This window comes from Pavona decussata, unplaced genomic scaffold (genome assembly GCF_977016875.1).
Source record: "Pavona decussata unplaced genomic scaffold, jaPavDecu1.1 SCAFFOLD_28, whole genome shotgun sequence".
In the NCBI taxonomy this organism is placed as follows: domain Eukaryota; kingdom Metazoa; phylum Cnidaria; class Anthozoa; order Scleractinia; family Agariciidae; genus Pavona; species Pavona decussata.
The window spans coordinates 203,511-228,260 of NW_028145451.1; the positions used below are offsets into that span (position 1 = coordinate 203,511).

General features: G+C 37.1%; 1 protein-coding gene across 1 annotated transcript; it reads left to right on the forward strand.

The window, feature by feature from the left end:
- The first annotated feature begins 1,756 nt into the window (after positions 1 to 1,756).
- LOC146484937 (PAX-interacting protein 1-like) lies at positions 1,757 to 23,671 on the forward strand. The gene is made up of 24 exons (XM_085103787.1): positions 1,757 to 1,908; positions 2,897 to 3,031; positions 3,719 to 3,762; positions 4,942 to 5,005; positions 5,905 to 6,018; positions 6,108 to 6,696; positions 8,341 to 8,426; positions 8,929 to 9,024; positions 9,174 to 9,311; positions 10,005 to 10,126; positions 13,638 to 13,720; positions 14,403 to 14,501; positions 16,729 to 16,769; positions 17,540 to 17,575; positions 17,700 to 17,734; positions 17,938 to 18,031; positions 18,130 to 18,198; positions 18,635 to 18,734; positions 18,849 to 18,949; positions 19,541 to 19,621; positions 19,816 to 19,878; positions 20,717 to 20,792; positions 21,551 to 21,611; positions 22,651 to 23,671. Exons 1-24 carry the CDS (start codon positions 1,831 to 1,833, stop codon positions 22,661 to 22,663), a joined length of 2,418 nt encoding a protein of 805 aa, XP_084959913.1. The 5' UTR covers positions 1,757 to 1,830; the 3' UTR covers positions 22,664 to 23,671.
- Positions 23,672 to 24,750: the final 1,079 nt, after the last annotated feature.

Genomic DNA, 24,750 nt, shown 5'->3' on the forward strand with positions numbered 1-24,750 from the left:
TAAATAAATGGGGGGGGGGGGACTGTCAGGCTACACGAAATCCCGGGGGGGACTCCCGTATGGAACAGACGGGGATGCTAGTCGGAAATTTTGAATTAAACCCCTAAAGGAGACCATCTGGGCCTGGCTTAAGCAAATTTTGACCCCAAAAAGAGACCACTTAAAAACACAAAAATCTTAACAGAAATCTTCGATTTATAATCACAGAGGTAATGCGGTAAACAAAACAAGTTAAAAAGAAAATTTGACTTCTGTTTCTCCTCGCGTAATATTGTTTCTTCGTGGAACCCTAAACGAGACCTTGGCGGCCTAAATTATTGGCGCTTTGCCCGGAACACCCTAAGCGAGACCAAAATCCAAAATTTACACCCCTAAGCGTGACGACGAGCATCCCCGTCTGTTTCATATGGGAGTCCCCCTCCCCGGGCACGAAATTAGGTATACTGTTCTGATCAGGACTGAAGGGAATCCCGAATCATCGAGTTTGGATTCGAGTTCGAGTTAGAGTTGAACTTCGAGGTGGACTTCGAGTTAGACTTCGAGCTGGGCTTCTAGATCCTGCTTCAAGTTAAAGTTCGAGTTGGAATCGGAGTTGTACCGGCTATGAAATACAAGCGACGGTGGTCCCCTGTCAGAAAACGATCGTCGCCCGAAGGGTAGAAAGAGGCGTAAGCGTTTTTTCCGGATGATTTTTACCGATTGATAACGGAAATCGGTGAAAATCGATAAATTAATTTCGTGTGTCAAATCGAAATTATCGATTTTTCATAAAGTCCAACTCGAAATCTAACTCGAACTCGAACTCGAACTCGGGGGGGGGGGGGGGTACTTGGGTTAAGTTTTGCTGGGTATGTGCCGCTGGCCTCTCAGAGCCCCTGCCCCATTATAGGCTATTGTGTGGCCAGTTATAGACCCCGTCTTAGTCACTTTTTGGGAAAATGTAATTTTCGCGATCCCAACTAAGTCACTTTCTATTTATGCATCTACTTTCAAGAACGGAATGTAATGCCAGGTGATTGTTACATTTAATAATCAACAACTTTCTGAACTTTTTAACCGAGACTATTTTGAATCCCTACTTAATAGAATTTTCTCACCCCAAAAATCCGAAAATGTGCGACCCCATTCTAGTTACTCTATTGAAAATGCGACCCCATTCTAGTCAATCCAGTCGTGAAAATGCGACCCTATCCAGCGGCACATCCCCATTAGCCTCTTATAAGGAAGTAACCCCCCCCTCCGGGCAAACTCGATGATTCCCTACTCCCAGGGCTGAACACTTCCTCGATAATGCATAGGGAGATGCGTACATGTATTGTACAATTTCCCGCCACCCGCAAAATAGTCAAAACTCGATCTCAGCTTACTTCAGGTCAAGTCAACAAAAGCCCAAATGCCGAGTCAGCATCATATTAGGCCGTATGCCTTAGCAACCGAAATAAGCCACCAAAAATTTCCGCGATCGTTATAAGACGCGTGGAAAACCATATTTTCAGCCCAATATGATTTCATACGGTCTGTCTACGGGGTGTTCTTTGAACATGCTGAAGTATGCCGTCAACACTATCTCACTGATGGCTAGGAAAAGTCTTGGGGGGGGGGGATGCAGTGTACCAAAATCAGGGATTGACACATGAATTGCATCCCACCTTCCCCTCGCTCCCTGCCCCGTCTCTTCTAGAATTCTCAGAGTGCATCGCGGCAGGTACATATATCAGCCTCGTTTCCAGGGCGAGTGTGTGACGAGGAACACTGGGAACGATATTCTTTCCCGCCAGTCGCCAGATGCCAAGTCAGTTTCAACATGGTTGATGGACAACAAAGTTGAGCATGGCGGATGAATCAACCTCAAAAAAAGAGATTTTTAAGGACGTCAGATTCTTTTTAGCCGAAGAAAACAATGAGGAGGTATGTGTTACACTGTTTATTTCCAAAAGGAATCTAATCGCACGTAAAAAGGTCGAAAAAGTTCGCGTAAATTTCATTCAGCACATGTGGAAGGAGAAGTATCTTGTTTGTAAACATCACACAAAAGGCTTTGCTTTGAGCTGGTTGTTATTATAAGTGGCGTTTTGTTTCCTTCGTAATGAAAAAACGGTGTCGAAAACGCTAAAATGGATAGTGTTCGTTGATGTTTTTGCACGCACCTTATCGTTGTGGATCGATTGAGTAAGGTTTCGAATTCGGTTCCATTGCTTGCACGTTACATCGTGTACGTACATTTCCTTTCTGGGATGCAGTTGGACTCGTGTATAGAAAGATTCTCACTTTTTATCGTAATAGCTGTAATCGCTTTAACTGTTGTGATTTTGTATTCTATATAGGCTAATACTTCAGTAAGCTTTCATTTTCATGTTTGCTGTTGTGACTTCAAACATCTCAGTGTAGCTGCAGTTGACCTGAATGATGTAGGCTTACGTGTAACTTATACTGTATAAGCTTATTGCAAATTTCTAAGCTGTAATTAAGTGCTCTACTTAATCTTGAAATGTGGGCACAGATATTGATAATTTTCGAAACAGTAGGATTGAAAGATACATGTGGGTCCGGGAGGAAAGCAAACTTGTCCAAAATTACAGAGAAAGTCGTTTTCAAATACCCTGTACATGTTGTTGAACAAAATTAAATATTCTGGTGTAAGCCGGTCTATCTTCTAAAAATAATTTTGAATGTCCTCAAAACGAGTGAAAAAGTGTCAAGTTCTGCAGAACTGGACAAGATCTGGCAGAGGCATTTTCTATTAAGCTCACATGTGCACTTTCCATTCTCTGTTGACTGGTACTTAGTGAATGTTTTCCATGGTTTTGAAGATGTTTCGAGATTTTGAGCATGGATGATTTGCAAACCCAGTCCTAATGAAGTGCACCCTATGATAGTTTTTCCAAATCAATCATAGGTAAAGCAAGTACTCAAGTCAGGTGGTGCCGCACGTGAGTTTTACATCAGCGATCTTGTGACACACGTCATTGCAAAACACACCAGTTTCCCACAGTTTAGTGAAGCCAAGGATTGCAATTTGACTATTGTAAAGGTAATAGTTCACCAACACACAGTGTAAGGTTTAAGGCACAATTTACATATACATACAGTGAAAGGCACAATATATTTTTATTATCACATTTATGTGTATCGTATAATTATTATTACAGCGGTACATGCATTATTAAACCAGAAGCAAAGCTGTCAGTTTTGTGAGTAATGACAAGCAAAACAATTAATAGTTATTGTTAAAAGTACACTGCATGTATGTCTGTATAACTTCATAGTCCTTATTTTACAACAAGGTTCTCAATATTTTAATATTCTGAAAAGGTGTACACTGTATCTGCCATAATAATAATTTTAGTTTCAAGATTGGGTGAATTTTAATTAATTTTTTTTCTTAAAAGGTGGGTTTCCACGGGATACCAGACTCTTAAGAGTGTTTATTAGCGCAGCACCTTCTTAACAGTAACACTAACCTTGGCATCTAATATCTAAAATCAAGGAGAGCATAACCTCAATTCAAACATTTAATTAAATCAGTTTACAGGAAAAGAGTTCCTGTAAGGAATAGTATTGTCAGAGTGTATGCAGTTAGACCTATGATGTATAATTTGGCTGCATCTGTCGTAAAAAATTCAAGTGATCAATATAATTGTAATCAAGAGCATAATTTTATTGTGAAATGTTTATCATTATGTGCATTTATCTAGTATTTGTTTCTTCAAAATTGCAGCCAAAGTGGGTCTTTCTGAGTGCTGCATGCAAAATGCTGTTACCGTATCCTTTTTTCAATGAATAAAAACTAATAATTTATACATGTATTATAACTAATTCATAAATCATATTTAGTTGTTAAGGGGGATTATACATACACAGAAAAAATGTTTTATTATTACATTGTACAGTGAGCAGTGTTCCCTTACTTGCTCATCAAAAAATGCATAAATTTCTGTGTACAGGCATTACAAGGGACACACAGGGCACTTTCCATTTTAGCTTAAATGTTTGGCTCAACAAGTTGAAATGCAAATGGTACAGCTTTACATGGGGATCAAACAGAAATTTTCTAGAACAAAGGGACAGCCTTTTTTGTCTTCCAACTGGTTGAAAAAGAAATTACCATTCCATCTGAACAAAATTTCCTGTTAGTTATACTAATATAGAGACTACAGTACAGATTACAGTTGTACACTTGATGCAGACATGTTACTGATTGTCATGAAAATGAATATTAATTTGAATGAGAAACGCGGTTTTTGTTAATTAAGTGCAGCTCAAACAAAAATGGCTACTTAAAATTTTTAGCTGCCTTTACCTGTCAGTGAAAACATCAAGGCTTATGAATTTCGTCACTTAAACTGCACAGACACTCTTTCACTCAGTGGCCTACTGCTATGCTCTATATCCTAGCCATCTGAAACTTATTGAGAACCCTCGAGAAAAGAAATCTGTACTAATACATGTAGCATCCTGTCATAATTTATATGGCAAATAATTATGATCCCCAAGTATCCAGAATACATGTACATGTGCATGTACATGTACGGTATCAAGCAAGGCCAAATGTATGGCCCTACATGAACATGTACTTTGAAGTTTACTTCAGTAAGTTGGTATGGTACATTCACTTCAATCTATACAAGCTTGTGAAAAAAATCAGCTGTACACTGTACATGGAGTATTTAAGACAGCTGTTGTAGCAAGTTTTATCCAGCTATTTACCATATTTATTTGATTAACTGCCCACCTTCAAATAATTGCCATAAGCGCCCAGTGCAGTTAATTTAAAAAAATACAATAATACATGAGTTGAGACAATCCAGTTTAATTTCTGCGGATCACTTATAAAGTTCTAACAAATTTCCATCATTACATTATGATTATCAGATCTGTACATTATGATTGAACAATTGAAAGTATACATGTATGTGCTAACTTTCCCTTAAATGGAATAAGATGTGAAGCCTTCAAGACTGAATCAGAAAAGCTCTTCAGGGGGATAGTTGTTTGCCCTTCTCAGGTTGGTAAACATCTCTCTCTGACTATCCATCTACAAGTTAAGGCCCATTTAAATGGTTTCAACATTCAAATAACATTCGTTCAACAAAAATTGAATAGATGTTGCGCAAATGCTGGACAGAGTTTTCAAACGGCTTCAACACCATTCAACATTTTCGAGAACAAAGGAAATATTGTATTTATGTTGAGCGAAAGTTTAAATCAATTTAAATTTGATTCAACACGCTTTCAACAAGCTTTCAACATTTTTTACGCTTTCAGCAATGTTGAAAAAATTCAAATGCACCAAAGTGTTGAACGCATGTTGAACCAAATGTTTGAAACCATTTAAACAAGCCGGTAAAGCTGTACTCATACTGACAAACTGCTGGAAAAAGGATAATTAGGCTGATTAACTGTGCTACAGCATACATGTATATACACCCAAATTATTTACCCTGAGGATGGTACACATACATCTTATATTTACATGTAGGTGCAGATGTCACATGACATGGGAACAATTCATGACCTAAGAATAACTCTAACTTCAAAAACTAACCAGACAGACACCTTTATTTAGTCATAAAAGCTCAGGGTGGTCCCTTCAGGAACTTAAAAGCACCCTGCTATCAATTGGAGCCCTGAGCATTACATGTAAATACACTACAATGCAGATTTACTATAAAAAGTAAGAACAGGGTAAGAAAACCTGTTTACAATATACTATAAAAACTATTATGTACAATGTGTTAATAAAAGTAATGCACTATATAATAAGTTAATTGGAAAAAAAAGCTAAAAAGACTCAAAAGCAAACAAAATCATTAAACAGTTACTTTTTTAGTAATCTTTAATTGGTTATTTTGACATTATTGGAAACCTTAATTTCCAATTTTATATCCATGTATCTCTCAACAGATACCAGAGGATGACAGAGATGCATTATGGGCCATGGTAACATACCATGGTGGCAAGTGTCAACTGAATCTCAATCCTAACTGCAGTCATTTGGTTGTTCCACGGCCTTATGGAGTATGTTGAGATGTGAATTAATCTTTTACAGTTCGACTGTTACTTAATTTCTCACCTGCATTGATTGTTTGTTTGTTTGTTTTGTCTAGGCTAAATATGAATGTGCTATGAAGCATTCAGGCCGTGTTAAGATAGTGACTCCAAGCTGGATTGTTGATTGCATAAAGGATAAGAAATTACTGGATGAAGCTAATTATGCACCTTGCAAAGCTGAAATAAGAACAGAGACTGAAACAACAAGCTCCCTTCTAACGCCTGATGATAACGACAGAACAGTAACTACTCCTCTTCCGGTCAATGCTGTGCAAGAAACGTCTCCTTCTGCTTCCACACCTGTAGCGGCATTATCAAAAGGGTCCATTACTTTGCCCTCAACACTCTTGAGTCCAGTGTCTCCAGTGGTAACCACAGCAGCAATGAGCAAGGTCTCCATGAATGTACAAAGCATCTCAAGCTTAGCTGTGTCTGTTGCAGATGGGAAGGGTACTGAATCAACCCAGAAAGATGAGGAGACATCTAAGGGGACAGAGAATACCCAACAGGGCAAAGAAAATGTCGCCGATGTTCTGAGTGGTGGTGTTAAAATTGTCGAAAATAACAATGAAATTCTTGAAAATGACAAGGAAAACAAAGATGTATCTCAGGAAAAAGACCAGGGAAAATCAACAGATGAACAAGGTTGGAATACGTAATGAATCTAATAAATAAGTGGAGGTTGATCTCTTGATTACTACTTTTTTGTTAAGAGCACATGTGCGTGCACACATTCAGGTCCCCTTGACATTTTCTTGAACACATTCATGTACTACATGTATTTAACAAATAGATTCCATTTTGCTGTGCGTCTATACTCTGATAATGCACAGATAATGTCAAAACGTGGTGAGAACAAAGCAGTATGCTATGAACCACAGGCGAGTAGTGTGACTGATGTTCTTACCATGTTTTGATGTCCTCTGTGCGTTATCAGAGTACAGACCCATGGCAAAATCGAATCTCTTTGTTTTATACAACAACCAAGACATTTCAACACATTTCGTGAGCGGGCATCACGTTACCTGAGCCCTGAGCTGAGTCAAAAATTTTCCAGCAAACTCTGTTTTAGACTACTACACACATACAGTGGTGATCCTCTAAATTAGAGTATAATCCAAAAGAGTTTCACTTAGAATATTTTCAAAACTAACCTTTATTCCTGACCCCTAAAATATCACAGCATGTAATTCGCTTCACTGCAATTTGTAATCGATTACTGACCGTTACTGGATTTCTATCAGTGACATATTTCATCAGATATTTGCTTCCTTTTCCGTCACAACAAAGTTCTAACTTTTTTATCCTGGTCAAGGTCACTCTCAACGGTTTTTGTCCAATTTTTTTGTCAGGCAGTTTCCCTTTCCTGCGAAAATTTGCCTATGAACATTGTTTGTCCGCTACTCGCCAAAACAGTTTGCAAAACTTTGTTGACCAGTCACTCTGGCTGGACTCTAGACTCTGATCACATGTACCGGTCACACCACTCGATGACGTCAATCGTGGGTCTATACTCTAATCACAAACTCTGCAACACCAATCAAAACGCGAGCTTTACACTGTTCATTGTATAAATGTACATGTATGTATTACGATTACAAGGGGGTAGTAAGCTACCAAGGAGAGAGCACTTCACTCATCTGCTACAGCTGTACAGCTGTAGGGGGTAGGGATGGGGGTTTCCATCAGAATCATGTGAAAGTGAGACATAAAAAAAATTAATACATGTAACTTTAAAAACAGGGACTTGCTTTGTTTGTTTGTTTGTTTTTTTTTTTTTCGAGGAGAGGGTTGGGAGGTGTGGTTGGGGAATGGGGGTAAAATGAGTGACTGCAAGGTCATTTTGAGAAGGTACCTCAAAGGAAAATGAGGTTGTTATTATTTTATGATTAATTTAAAATTATTTAAATGTTGCTAGTTCTCAAAATGTATTTTCAGTCACAACATAATTAATTTATTACAGCTGTACATGTACATGTGGTATGAATTTCATATGTTCTAGTACTAACTGTATCCATACTGATAGACGTTCTCAGCCAAAGCATGTTCTGTACATGTATGCCTGTAGACCTCTCATGCATTCATGCACTTTGGTAACTGGTAATAATTATATTTTCAACAAATTAGGGATATTTACATGAACATTATGTACCATTTATTTATTTTAATCAGTATGTGGATGTTGTTGTTTATACAGTAGACTGTACATGTACATTGTACGTGTATGCCATTGCAGCTAATAATTATTCCAATATTCAAATGCTAACATGTATGCCTGTTCTTGTTTAGGATCCAATATCTTGGCTGGCTGTCTTTTTGTTATATCAGATTATCAGAATTGCATGGATCATGATATACTTGACACCTGGATTGAGGTGAGATTATATTATATTTTAGTAATGATACATTAAATTACACACGGTCAGACTGTTTCTTGTTTGAAACCAAATTTGTTGCTATGCACAAGAAGTGGGGAATATATATACATGTTCAGACAGGGCCTCCCTTATTTTTTGTGTGGATGCAAAATATTGTGGCACTGCAATTTCAACCTTTGCTTAACCATAGCTTCCTCAGGGCATCAACGTGTTAATATTTATAGAAAATGCTAAATTTGTGTCTGGCAGTGTATTTTTTAGTTTATTATTTCAGATGTACATGTTAACAACCTTGAAAAGCCCGGCTTAATGTCACAGCACTGAACGTTTAATAGTGTGTATGCAGAATTTTAGTTACATGTATATGTAATAAACTGTAGGCAATACATTTTTTCACTTCAAATAATAACCTGTACATGGTTCTTAACATCTAGAACTTTACATAATTTTCTAATAAGTTGTTTTTCAAAACTTAGTATGCTGCCATTTGTATGTGTAGGTTGTGGAGCAACATGGTGGTACAGTCAGCCCATTCTATGGAAAACGCTGCACACATCTATTGTGCCTGAACCAACATGGGAGCCTTTATCAAAAGGTGCACAAAAAATATAATATTCCAGCTGTTAGTTGACAATTACTTGAATGTTCTTGTTACCTGACAGTGTGATTTTCTACCTGTACACTTCCTTGTTTGAAGTACACTGTATATTAAAGTAAAATAACCTTAAATGTCATTAATTTTAGGCACTTTCTGATGGCAAGAGGATTGTAACAGCACATTGGTTAAATGATGTGTTATTAGCAAAAGCCATGTTTCCACCATCCAATCCTCTCCACCTCCCTGTTCCATTCAAGGATAAAGTCAATCAGTGTCGGAGTATGGTGAGTGCATCTGTAATGTTCATTGGATACATGTATTTGCCTTTTTTTATTTAGTTTACATGTTCATGTACCACAGTGTAATATATTTAGTCCAACTGGGTATAGGCACTGTGCACGTGGTGGTGTTCCAGTTAATGATTTAGAAGCAGGGAGTCAAACTGGAACAATCCCAATATTTTGAAATGTACATACCTTCATCTACAGTTCACATTTATCCTATGTAATTACTCGGAATATTACCTGAAACTTAGCCAAACAGAGGCCATTGGGCAAGTTGGCTAAAATCACGGGATATCCTGCAAGGGTTGAGTAGGATAATTGTTTTATTATTCAACACTTTGATAACAAAGCAGAAAATTAAAAGCTGGAGACAATTTTTACTTTGCCATTTTTCTCCCCAACAAACGTAATTATGTATATTGCACGATCTCTGTTGACTACGGATGACAAATAATAAATTATCCACTCAGTACAAAATTATGGTACATGTTGCACTTGAAGTAACCAATGTCATTTGGCTCTATCACCTGCAACTCAGAACTCTCATAATCATAATTATTAGTACATGTACAGTATACATGAAGCTCAAATGAAATCATAATCTTCAACAATTCAGACTGCAGGCAGCAGGAAAAAAATAAAGGTTTGTTGTAGTTTTTCAGCTGATGTGGAGCTTTCCTTTGCTTTTGGCAGACCATTACAGTGACAGGATATGCTGGAACAGAGCGCACATTATTAAAGAACATGATATTCATTGTTGGTGCAAAATACACTGGCTATTTAACTCGTGCTAACACTCATATCATCTGTAAGAGGTATAAATTATCATTATTTTTTATGTGGACCCATATGCACACCTCTCCCACTCCAAGAAACCCTGTAGCGTGTATTTTACCTCAAGGCCATGCATCTCTTTCCTTGCCCATGAAATACTGGTCATAAACAAGTAAAAATAATATTATTTTCAATAGTATTTTAGGATTTGTTTCTTAGCCAGCTGCATGATTGTGTAATAGCACATTTTCTGAACTCTTTGCATTTGCACACATTTTAATAGTGGTTCACCTCTTTTTTGTTTTGAAAACACTAAAACCATTTATTGACCTGAATCCCTCTTATTGCAAATTGGGTCACATACATGTGCATGTACATGTATACATTCCAAACCTTATAAACATGAATTTTCAGATTGCTAACAATAATAATGGCACAATTTTTCTTTACTTGGTATGTGTACATTGTACTGACCTCATTCTTAAATGTCGGCTCACAAATTACTTTATTTTCATGGAAGTTAGCCTTACTGGCCTTATTAGCATGTGCAAAATTCAATTAAAATTTTTGCTCTAAGATGAGGTTGGTAGGGCTACTAAATTAACATATATTTAAAAGGTGATAAATCATCTGCCATTTCTGAAAAAGGTCTATAATTATGTGTCCAAAAATATACAGTTCACATCTTCATAATTTTATACAGTACCGTGCAAATGTAAGTTGACAGTCCCTCGAAACACGAACTTCGCGACTCGATCCTCGATCCTCGAAACTCGAAAGCTTCGAGTATCGAGGTTCGAGTCGAGTGCATCGAGTATCGAGTCGAGTGCATCGAGTTTCGAGGCAGGGAAACAAAGAACTTTTCGCGTGATTAGTTTTTCACACGTCTTATCCGAGGCCACAGTTCAGTTCCTTTTTACAGGAACCAACTCCGCGAGACAGCCAACTGTGTTTGCGTTTTTGTTGGAGCGATGTGCGCACGTGTATGCTCGAGCTGGAAAGAGTTAGCTCTCCAAGCGTTTTCTCGATTCCTTGCCGATTACACCCGAAAGTATTGTGCGTTTTTAATCAAGGAAATGCTGTTTTTGAAGTTTTGATTCGAAAGATTAAAGGACAGTCAAGCATAATTATGTGCAGCGTACTACTTATCGAGGCTAATTTAAGCGATCGCGCGTTTCTATTTTCAGCTTGTGTAATGTCTAGGTCAATTCCAAAAGCGATCATCCCCCCCCCGGGCAAACCCCCGGGCATTTGACTTTTTTAAAAATGCCTGATCAAATTCCCCGCTATATGGGCCGATTTCTAAGTCAAATGCCCCACTGGTTGGGGCTGAAAAGTCAGCGTGTTGGTTTTTTTTTTTTTATTATTCGCTAGCTCTATTTATATAAAAATCAACGAAATTGATACAGTCATAAATTTAAAACAATTTATCATTAAAGATAATGCATAACATCACATATGAAACTCATCTAACAGAGAGTTTAACGATATATGTACCGATACTCGCTTTTCTTTCATATTAAATGTACATGAAGTTTGCAAATACGTGTCCATTTTACGCAAAATATTTGACTGCATGATTTGTTAAATAGTTTACGCATTGATTAAATAAACTGGATGATAATCATCTCTTGTTGCAATACAATGGGCGTTAACGTTTACCTATAAATTTAAAAGCATGCAACTTTATCACAAAAAAAATTGTAAAGCGCATTCACTCCAGGAATATATATTTCTTCATTAGTGTAGTGTGCTTGCTCCCGATAATTTTACGCCGCGATAATTTTAAGATTACGCTTTAGATTACCAAAGATTAGCTAAAGAAAGGCTTCACGGCTTACCTTTTGATACAAATTCTTCGAATGTTGACGCTAAAACAGCTTTCCTCACGTCCTTCTGAAAATTCCAAACCTTGATTTCCGATTATTAAAAACTGGATCATTGTATAATGCAATTCCAGGGTTTTGATTGGCTGAGCGGCCATGGTATATGAGCCATTATACCATGCCCGAGAAATAGCGACGATAAATTGTTTTCTGGTTGCTCTTGAAAACGAAATCAGCAAGGCCTACCAATATTACTTGATTGTTTTTAATAAAACAATTATTCCACTCGCGCTTGTTGGATATGAGATGATTATAGCCAACTCATATCCAACGCGCGCTCGTGGAATAATTGTTAAATATTTTAATACGCTGGAGCTCGCATATATCAACATAAATTTTGTCGAAAACCACGAGTAGTTTTGACATGTTACATGGAGTACAAATTGGTTTTAAACGCGACCGCTGACCAGCATTTTTTCGACGGGTCAAATGCCCGATGGGTCGGGTTTCTATTCGCGTCAAATGCCCCACTATGTGGAGCCGAACAGGGGTCAAATGCCCGGGGGTTGCCCGGGGGGGGGATGATCGCGCTTGGAATTGACTGATACATAACAGCGGCCGAAAAAGTCGCAATCTTTTAGTTTCGCTTCCTTCACTGTTAAAACAGGGTTTAGTAAGCAAGTAATCCAGTCATCTGTCAGAGGAGGACACGGTTACAATCAACAGTTGATAGAAAATGAAGAAAACGTGACATTGCCTTTTGAGATGGTCTCGATAATATTTATGCAAATTTGTAACGCTACGCAGCAAATGTAAACATTCGCGTCGGCTTTCGAAGTCTGCTCGAAGGCAAGCGAACGGCCACGTTGAAGTTTCCCCGGTTCCTTGCTGAATCTGCCGTAAATTTTGTGCGTTTTTACATAAGGAAATGCTTTTTTCGAAGTTTTCATTCGAAGGATTCAAATACAATCAAGTATAATCCTTGCGCAGAGAAGATGTATTTCAGGAGCGATCGTGTTACATTCCGCGAAAAAGCCGCAATCTTGTAATCGCTCGCAGGCTTCGTCGAGTTTGAAGTTTGATTAAAAAGAATTGGTGTAGCATATGAAAAAATTTAAGCATGTTTTAATTTCACAACAACGACGAACGGATGTGTTTTAAATAATACGCGAAAGGAAGAAACGCGCCGAAACAGATTTATCGAACACTCACTGCCGCTGATTTGAATTACTTCAACTTTCGACCAAACTAAAAAAAAGACCGCATGCATGAGCCATGGGAAAATTGCTTTTGTTCTCTCTTATTGTTTGAGGTTCGAGAAATTAATCGTTTCCTCGAAAGCTGCCATCGAGATCCTCGAAAAATTCTTCGAGCGTCTCGATACTCGATACTCGAAACTCGAGCCTCGAACCTCGATACTCGATTCTCGATAGCTTCGAGGATCGAGTTTCGAGTCGAGACTGTCAACTTACATTTGCACGGTACTGTACATGTAATGCAGCAAGTCCCCATAAATGGTTAAAGGCATGTATCTGCCTGAGGGGGGCTGGAGGATGGGGTAAAAAACATTTTGTGTACATATAAATTATGTAACAACTTAAGTTTGGCAAACAGTAACTTTCTTCCATAGCCAGTCAATTTGCCCTCTGCCAATCTCTGTAAATGACCCCTTTATCTGCACTTGGTAGGGCTAAATTAAAGAATGCTGTTTTGTTGAAACCGACAGTTCTACTGGAGACAAGTATAACAAGGCAAGAGAGTGGGGAATAAACTGTGTGAATGCAAAGTGGCTTGGAGACATTGTTACAAGTATGTACCATTTTTATTGAAAATATACATGAAAATGTCAAGCTTTTTTTGTTTGTTTTCCCAGGGCAGTTATTTCATTCTTGCAGAAAATACACTGTGTGCAAACTCCTTCATGGACAATTTGTTTTGGACTGGACCTCCACCCCCCCCCCCCCCCCCCTAATATCTACTTTAGTGTCATCCTTCTTTGCTTTAAAAGTTTTGGCTTTTAGTTCCTTCTCTCATATGCATCCTAATACAAGCATTTCCAAAAGGAAGAATTCAAAAGTTGATGTAATTAGAGCCAAATGATTAGGCAGCTCCATAATAATTATAAGGTAGTACATGTGCAGTGTACACTTATGTTTATAAAAAAAAATAATTATTGTATTATGTGAATGCATGAATTTGAATTCTATATAAAAATTAATTTGAAACATTTATGACATTCAGTTGTTGTAAAAATTAACGGTGGAGCTAATCAAATTTTACATAGCCAGTTACAGTATGTTTATGTGGACATTGTACATTATTTTGCAACATCAACTTACAGCTGCATCTACTACTAAGCTGATAAGGGAGGGAGGGTTGCACATAGACTGTTAAAATGTACAAGTGGTACTGGTAATCTTCAAATTTTTCATCAGATGAGAAGACATGTTAATGTCCTTTTTCTTTGAATAATTATTATTTTCTCTCACAGCTGGATATCCATCACCATGTAACCTTGTCAGATATTCAACTCTTGGTATTCCAGATGAGCTACAAATAACCAAAGACCTCTTGGTCAGAGAGCTCATACGTAAGTATAAGTACACTTATGAAGGATGAAGAAATGCCATGCAAATAAACTTACCTGTACCAACTCTTTGTGTATTTCAGTACTTTTTTTCAGAATGCTTGAACAACAGTAAAAGTAACCAAAATGTTCATTGGCAAGGAAATAAATGAAAAATTTAGTAGAAAACTTATCAAAATATTGCTAGAAATAGTGTAAATTGGGAGGCAAAAAAATATCACGTGAACAAAACATTACTGGATGCTTTAAAACTGGGCAACCAAAAAAACTTCAGAATTTGAATCGAACTGAAAACTGACTACCGTGTTGTATTATAGACGCGTTTAAAAAAATTGAAGAAGCCCTTTTTGATAATTAATCTCAAAGAAGCATAAAATCACAAATTATATGCCACTTGTACATGTAACTTAACTTAAAAACATTTGTGAAGAAGACTTCATCAGCTATAGTACATGTAATAAAGTAAGGTAGAGCATGAACATGTACAGTATGTTTTGAGGGACCCTTAAGTTGGAAAATGGAGTTTGCAATATGTTCTCGTCACATGAAGGGTTGGGTTGACTTGCAGCCCTGGCAATCTGCTCCCCTCCCAGGGGAGAATCATTGATCTAAGCAGTTGCTGGTGCTGGTGGGGGGTTGACTTTTCTTTTTTTGACATTGACTCTCAGCTAACATTTCTGATAAGATTTTCAGCTGATAGAATGAAAGATTCAGTTGCTTGTAATGTTTAATCCGGGATTAGTGCTTTTCAGCTTTCAAACAACTGCACTCTAATGTCTTCAAGTTACAGTGTACATGTACTTGTTAGCCATCTCAGCTGGCTGCTGGCTGCTACAGTTGCTTGACAGTTGAGTTGCTACATATATACATTTCCATCTGAGAAAGTGTGCTTCAGAAAAAATGAAGGGCTTACAACATAGCCCACCTAAAAAATTATGATTGTGGGCAAGATTTCAATTTTTATTACAACCAACTGCAAAGCAGCAGATAAAGCATTGGAGCAACTTGTTCAAGAAGGAATCCAAGGCCACATGCAAAAACTCCAGTGAATCTAAGCTAAACAGTGTTTTCAAAATAAGCCGTTGGCCGTCGCATGCGGCGGCAACTTTTCTATTTGCAGCACCTATTTTCACTCTGATAAATTCCCAAAATAAATACATGTAAAGCGATTGATAAATAACTAACATGTACTAGTCTACCAATGAGTTAATAAAGCAATAAACAAACAAGCCTGGCTCACATTGTGCAGGAACAATCACATAAACTGACTAGAATGAACAACGATCGAACGTAGAGTAGGCTCAGTTGCTAGGCAGCGGTTTCTTTCAGCCAGTACTTCATGTAGTACTCATTATAAGAACATACCTTCGTGCAACGTTTTCGTAGAGTTTGCGTAAAGTTTGCGCGTAAAGTTGTCGTAAATATACAGGAAATTATTGTTTAGGCTGATAACAACTACGTTAGTCATCGATTGTTATCTTCAGCACTGATGATGTGTTTTGTGAGACTGACAAACGTTAGTCAAAATCTTCTCAAGTGGAGGCAACAGCCACATGAACATTCTGAAGGGTGACGTACTGAGGCCCTTTGGTTTTGCTTTCTGTTTAAGCCTGTAATAGCTTTTTTATAACCAATAAAGTGACAAATTGCCATGTTTTCAACAAGACTCGAACTGACCGTTTAGTGCTTCAGAATGCAGGAAAATGCATCTCTGAGAGTATAACACGTCAAAATTTTCTGGGGGAGGCATGCCCCCCAGACCCCCCTATAAAGGAAGGCCCTCCGGACCTTGCGCAGACACTACGTATCTGCAATGACTCTGTGCCTGCAACGTCTACTTTAACAGGTCCAACTTCTACTTGAAAACCTACTGAAAACGCTGCTAAAACAACAAAAGTGATCTGATATGCATTCAGGTTTATTATGCTCTGAGCCCTTTTTGTTAAAAAGCCCCTCTGTTAAAAAGCTCACAAACCGAAAAACGGAGGATAACAGTGTTTTTCTCAATGTGAAGTACTGTATATGAAATTATTCATATATGAACTGCGGATGTAGATGAAAGTGAGAAGTGATCATCGCAGTGAATTTTCCAATTTATGCAATTGGAAATTAGAAGCCTGAAAAAAATTCAGGCTTCAATGTTTATAAAAATAATTATCTACCTGATCAATAAAATTAAGGGTAGGGATTCTCTGGTCACAGTCAATGTCTTTCTCTTTCATTTTATTAGTTCCCTGGCAAACCTTAACTGATGGATCAGATGCTGGACAGGTAATTAAAATTAACATTTAATAACCCCAACCCTCCTTTGAAATGTGGAGAAATGGGCCAGGTATAAATCTTCTAGTTTTGGACACTGTGAGAGGCTAGTGGTAAAATAATAGACAGGTTCATGCTCTTAGGTGTATTTTACCATGTAGGTTATTATTAAGGACAGTGCTACATACCTCCTTTTGCTAGTCTGCATGCACGTAAATTCTGTACATGTTGGGATTGTCCAAGATTGATTTGGGTTTCTTTAAGGACTGTGCCTCCTAATTACAAAGGTGTTTTTGTGCAGCTTATGACTATGCATAAAAAGCAGGTCTTAGCAAGGGCTGTTGGAATCCACACCATGTACAAACAAACTTGAGGAACCACAGATCTTCCAATAACTATTATAATTATTATCCATAATTATTATGATACAAAGTAATGCAGTTAAGCTTCAATTTGAGAAAAATGTCATTTTAGAATTAGTTTTTTAAATATCCAGTGCATTTGGGACATTTCCCTTTTCTTTTTTTTTTTTTTTATTTAATTTACCCTTTCTGGTACAAAAGAAGTAGAAGGTGCTAGATAAGCTTTAGCTTGCAAGTACATGTACTTGCTTGAAAAATTAATTCCACTTTATATTGCTTTACCTGTTGTCTAGTTACATGACTTAATTGTGCTTTTTAACACATGGAGACTACATATGATTATTTAAAGAAATGTTTGGACATTTTATTTTACATTACATGTATGTAACATATTGATCGAAGATCTTTGTTCATCCACAGGTTAACAACAATGGTAAACGGAAGCTCGGAGAACAGGTGATCATGACATCATAACTAAGAAATAATATGGGGACCCTTTGGTGACCTCACCATTCAGATTTTTTTGTTAGGCTCTGTGGATTAACCTGTTTTATTGGGTTTTTTTTATTGTTTTATGTAGAGCACACCAGATAATGGTCAGATCAGAAAAGCAAGGTGAGTGGTTTTAAATTATTTGAAGAGAAACTTCTCAAGCTCCTATTCATTTGGGTTTGGACTACTATTCTTTAGACTTGTAATAATCATGCATAGAATATTTGAGAATATATTCTGGTCTCGTACGTGTGCATGTATGGTATCATTGTGCTAAATATGCAGGCGAAAATGTGGAAATTCCCTAATCATTTGTTCCTCAACAGAAGAATCACAAGTTCTGGTGATGCTGAAAAGATTGAAGGACCCAGGATCCTGTTCACTGGTATAACTCCTTCAGAAGTGTCAAGGCTAACTGAGGTTTGCAAGGTTTTAATTTAGAAACATATTTTAAATGCATGTCCTTGTCTTGTGATTACTTTGTATTGAGTGCACGTATTGTTTTCTTTCCCTTCTAGATGGTTATTGAACTTGGAGGCACAGTTGTGGCTTCTGTGAAACAATGTACACACCTTGTTACAAGAAAGGTAAATACTTTGGTGCAAACATGTATTCACAAGGTTTGCAAAAGTTCTACATGTATCAATTGCCATTGTGTTACTGCAAACTGGATGCAGCAAGAAGGCTAAGTTTTGTTACATAGAAATTTCTGAAAAACCTGTCTGTCACAGTAACATCAACATCATGACAGTTTACCTGGGCACCACACTCAATTTTTCTCAAATAAGTTTGAGTGATGTTTGTTTTGATGTTCACCCGAATACTGAGAATGCTAAATGTTTATCCATGGCTTTAAAAGAGAGTTTTCCAGGAATTTTGATCATGGTACACAAAATAATGTAATATAGTTAATGGTCTTTCCCTGCAGTTTATATTTAAATTATTGAAATAATTTCAAAGCTACATTGTATTTGTAATTGAAATGTTACTCCTCACTCTCAACTTATGGTTTGTTTGTTTCAGATAATCCGCACAGTGAAGTTCCTGTGTGCTATCTCTGTTGCACAGTATGTGGTGACTCCAGACTGGATAGACAAAAGTCAGCAGTCGAAACATTTTCTAGGTACATGTAGCAAGTAACTTTTATGAATTGTTTTCCTGATGTCATTTTATTTGGGGTGGTATGTATACATGTATGGATTTTCACAGACTGATTATTAGCTTCACTTCCTTACAGATCCTAGTGATTTTACAGTGAAAGATTCCCATTCAGAGGATCTTTATGACATGGAACTCACCACATCCTTGCAAAGAGCAAGAGCACACCCACTTTTGCAGGTTCAAATACAATAATTATTATTGATGCATATCATTATTATTTACAAATTCACTATTGCTCTTCGCTAGCTCCAGTGCACAGTAATCTTAGGGTAGGTTGCACAGCTATTCCTCCACCCAGAAATACATGTAGCTGCTTGACCGATTGAGAGCCATTATAATGTGCAGGGTTTATTCTAGAGTGCAGCATTGTGGAATTACTGCGAAAAAAAAAATTTAAAGTAAAGTCATGTTTCAAGCAAAGTGGCCCATATAGTCCCAGCTTAACCCAGTTCTTGTAACGTGAAGTAACTAGGAGTATTGCTGCTCCCCCTGGATGAAATAATCAATGCTGATCCACGCAGGGTTACCCCAGGTACTTTATTATTGTTATTTCTTCAGTTCAACTTGACGGAGTTTGTAGATGGCCAATAAAAATAGCTGGGTGCATATGTGGGTAAAGGGGTGCCTGGAAATTAGCCCTAAGGCTAATTGACTTCTGATGAACTTGTAGATTCTTCTTGCAAATTACCTTATGTTTTCTTGTGAAAAGAAGGAGTCAGTTGGGGCCATTTTCCATACGCCACTTCAATTTTTTTTTCTCCTTTATAGGGAATCTCAGTGTATGTGACCCAAAATGTGGAGCCCAGTCCATCTTCCATGAAGGAAATCATCCAGTGTGCTGGTGGCCAGGTTAGATTGTGTTCAGTTACTTACTGTTTTCCAACACTCCCATGAAAGGGTTTCAGCATGTAGCCCAAATTACAAATGTACATAATTATATATATAATATCAATATTTTATCATAGCATGGAACAGCTTTTCTGCATTTTCAGAGCGATAAATTATCTGCTGCTCAAGTAAGGTTTTTTTTTATTGTACACCAGGTATTACCAAGTGTTCCCTCACAACAGAACCTTGCAGAACTAAAAAAGAATACTACTGACCAGGTAAGTGTGATAAAGGACACAAGTGAAACAGTGTGACGGTTTATAAAGGGGAAGGCTTTCATCTTTTCCAAATAAGGTTCATAAAGTACAGTAATTGTAACGGTTGTTATCTCTAAAGTGCATTGGTTTAGTACAGGTGTACCTCGCCAAAACTGTCAGCTGCAAACATACATGTACACATAACTTGACTACTGATCCATCAAATAATTAAACAATAATCAGAAACAAGATGATAGATAGCCCACAAGGCTCGTAGTGCCAAGTTGGCAATAATCATCTTGTATCTAACAAGCATGAGTGAAATATTTGTTTTATTAAAGACAACCATGAAAATTGCTTTATCTTGCTGATTTAGCAATATTTTCTTTTCTTACTGGCACATACTCTTATACACTTGCGATAATAATACTATTTGTGGGGTATGGTACATGTATAATGGCTCATGTGGCATGACTGCTAAACCAACCAAAACTCTGGAACTGCACTATCCAATCAAGGCAGCTTTTAATAAGCACGATTGCTTAATATGTAGCATACCTTTGGCCTTGGAATTAAATGTCCAAAAGTTCAAAATATTGAGATGGTAATATTCACAAGTTAGTTGGTTAAGATTTGTTTTCTTGTTACCCCCACTCTCGTCTTGTTGGCAGCATAAAAAAAAAGAAAAAAAGCAGTAACACTGTAGATTATTAATAGTAGTAATGAAGAACAGTTCATGCAAATGTGACAGCAAGTTAGTAAAATGATTGCAGCCTCCCCTCCCCCCTTTCCAAAGCAACCTTCCTCAGTGTGTTAGAAGTAAGTACTCCTTATCCGTATTATTTTTCCACAAATGTAGGGAACACCTGTCTTGTTAGTAATTAGCTGCGATAAAGATTTCCAGCTGTGCTCGGAATTTATAAAGAAAGGATTTGGTAAGCAGCCATTTAGTAAAATTTTAATTAAACAGTTTGAAAATAATAATTTAAATGAAAGTTTTTTTTCTTTTTTGAGATTTGGGAAAGATATCCCAATCAAATGGCTCCAACAGGGTTGACATGGTCAGGGAAAAACAAAATTTTTTTCAAGTCAGGAAGTTTCTGTATCAACTCAGGGAAATACTTAAATTAATTCTATTTCAAAGTCAGTGAAAAGTCAGGGAATTTTATTTTTGGCTAGCCACCAGGTTTGAGAAAGGTTTTCCTTGTTGGCTGTTGGCAAAGGTGATGTTGTTTTAAAAAACATTATTTTACAAAAGATTCCATTTCTGTGGCTTTATCGCTGGCCTTGTTGGCAAACAATGTGTCTTCTTCGCTCCTTGAAAACTTTTTAGTGATCAGTGAAAAGTCTGGTAGCAACCCTCTTCATGTCAAGCCATTTACTAACATTAATTTTATTGTTACCACCGAATTGTCGAGTCTAAACGTTTTGTAACTTCTCTTAATAATCTTCATTCGCCATAGTATTCCGTGGTACTTCTCACGAAGTGTCACTCCAGCATTCAAATAAAAAAGTCAGTGCTCTTTAGTGTTGAAAATGCAGATGTGTTGTCAGTATTGGCTCTTGTTTCTTGTTTTATTAAGTTTCAAATCAAATCAAATCTTGTGAATCGTAGAGAATCTCTATGAACTTCTTTTAGCTTTTAAAGTAAATCATTGCTTGATCTTGTTCTCGGATGTTTTTGTTTCTTTAGACATACACAATGCCGAACTCATCCTGTCTGGTGTCTTAAAGCAGCAGCTGGATCTTGATTTGTATCCTTTCCTTTGATTAAAAGTTTATTCTTCACCTTCTTTTGTGAAAAAATGGCCCATTTTATAGTTGTGTACTTGGAGACCTAACCTTTGAGTAGAAGCGAGACTGAAGTTGAGTTTGTTTTTTCTTACAAACCTCATATGTTAAAACAGATTAGTTAGCATAAGAACATCATTTTTAAAAATTGTGATGTATTATTTAGTCAGTGACAGAAGCATACTTAGACTTAAGCTGTGTCACTGATTGAATAATACTTTCAGGCTTAAAATGTACTATCACATTTATTCCAACATGATTTTCGTATGAAAAGAGCTGAGGTTTGTATTAAAAAGGGGAACTCCAGCCTCGCTTTCACTCTAAGGCCAGGCCACTAGGCACACAACTGGTAAATGAGTTATTCATCAACAACAACAGTGTTCTAAAACAATGAACATTATCATGTCTCGAACAACATTCCTGTTTTATCATCTACCTGTACCAAAAAGATCTTACTTAAAATGTTGGGAAAACGTATGAAGAATGCGGATGTTGACCACAAGGACCAAAAGAAGTAATGGATCAAATTAAAGTGAGCTCCCTCGCTCTTGGTTGTTGCTTCAGGAGATGTAATTACATGTTAATAGGCCATTTTACAGTTGTGTGCTAAGTGACCTGGCATTGGATTGGAAGTGAGGCTGGGGGTGACCTTGTTTTGATACAAACCTCACTGCTTTTCACATGCAGATCATGCTGTTCTTATGCTAACTAGTTGCATTTACATATGAAAAGCAGTGAGGTCTGTATCAAAACAAGATCAACCCCAGCCTCGCTTCCAATCCAATGCCAGGTCACTTAGCACACAACTGTAAAATGGCCTATTTGATTTGAATGTTGGAATCACTACAATACTCCTGTTAAATGCATGGTAGATGCTGAGCTATGGAAACTGAAAGGTTTCAAACAGGAAAATGCGATGATGATTATTTTCAAGTGCTGAACTATTTGATGTAATTATTATTAAACTGTTGAGTGGTAATGTCTTTCTTAACCTGTCGTTAGATACAAACTCTAAGCTTTATGGAGCTGCACGTTCACACAAAGAGGAAGAATGAGAAAGAAATAAACCTTTTTAAACATTTTATAGTTTATAATATACATTGTACATGTAAGAGCATATTAGATAGGGTAGGTGAATTTTACAGTAAAACACAAAGGGCGTTGTCTCTTCAGTTTATAGTTATGAATCCTTCTCGACTAATTTAGCAGGATTGACTTTGCAACAGGTTTTAGGTTTATTAGGTCACAAGTTACTATAAATTTGTTCCAATAACGTTCTTTCTCTTGGGATACTTAGATGCTGGATGAATCAAACGTAGTTTCAAATTGCCACTTTCACTACGGTTTCTTGTCGTTTTTGTTTGTTTGTTTTTCATTAATTCAGAAAACCAGGGATAGAAAAATGGATAGAGTTTACCAGCACTTACTCAATACCGCTTTTTCTGAATCGGTTCAGAACTCAGAAACTAAGTCTGTCAACTGATTCTACACTATTTTTCTTGCAAATTGACTGTGAAGATGAGTTTTCGCTCAAATTATCAAACGACAAGTGATCAGCAACCATAAATTAAGGGCAAACGTATTCAGTATCGCAGACTAAAGTATACCCAACCTTGTTTCTAAATATACTAGGATATTTACCCCATCTTACTCCTATTCAGAGGAGTTGCTTTGCTGATTTTAAAATCAAAATATATTAGTTTCAGCATATTAAAGATTTTATTCCACTCTATTTAGCGGTCCAAGGACTGAAGAAAGTTGTACATAAGAGCCACTTCTGTAAGTTTTTAAGTGTTCACAGATTTAAGTTCATGGGATACGATTTTTTTTTTCTGGACGTTAGTATTGTACATAAAAGTTACCTTTTTCCCTTTATTTCCATGATAGGTCGAATTAGAGGCTTTTATATTATTTTGGACATTTGTTTTAGCGTTAGTTTGTAGAGATGTAGGTAAACACTTTGCAACTGTAGTTACTGTAGACAAATATATAAGAAAAGGCTAATATATTCATTTCTTGAGTACGAAGGTGTGTAAATTTTAAAGACGAAACGAATCATGTTTTGGTAATAGGGGAACTCGATTGAGTGGAGCACAACGTCAGGTGTGTTATTTAAATCCGCCAAACACGTAGCATGAGGACTATTTCAAATTACGAGCGTGATTTATGATCTCCATGATAACAGTGTATAATTTTGTGAATAACTGGTCCTAACTCAGGAACATTTAAGGATCTAAAGTACCTTTTCCTGTTTTCCTATTTCGTTTTAGTGTCTTTACAAGAGCCAGAGAACAAACTACCGGTTTGACCTGTTTAGGTCTTTTGGCGAACGGAATCTTATCTCCCGATTTTCCGAGCTGCTGTTGGTTTTCCAAAATCGCTAGCCGACTGTTTTTTGTTTTTTTTTGTTTTTGTTTTTTGTTATCATCATTACTACTATTATTGTTTTTTTCACTTCAAACGGCATTTTTTGTCCCTACGAAAACAAAAGGAATTTGATTTCCAGTTCTACGAAATTCTGAGTGCACATGGCACGAAAGAAAACACTACATTTTCATGACGTGCGAGTAAAACCGAAACAGATATCTATCGAGATGAACTGTTGAGTGCCCCTGATAATTTAATTCGAGTTGAAAAAGTTCCTGTCAACCTTAATTGCATTTTTGCTAAATTTCATTTTCACGCTGTGCAGTTTTCTACTCACAAAAGCACAAAATATAAGTTAAAATAATTTGACAACTTTAATTTAATGACACTGACGTGACAACCAAAAGAAAACTTTCCCCTAGTAAGTGACGCATAACGATGAACACATGGCAGGTTTTGCTCTCCACCAAAAGGCTGCTGTGGGGGTTTCCGGACTCTTGCTGGATATCGCCTCACAAGGGTGGTCAGTCCAGAGCTTGGTCCATGCCTCCCGCCGTAAGGCACGTAAGGCTTTTCTAATTTATAGAGGGAAAACGTTATCTCCAGAAGGCATTAACAGGAAAAACGAACGCTGAAGCTTTGATTATACACTTTTATATTTTTGTTATCTCATATTTACAAGTACGCTGTCTTCATGTCATGTATTAGCCAATCATTTTTTTCCATGCATTTTTT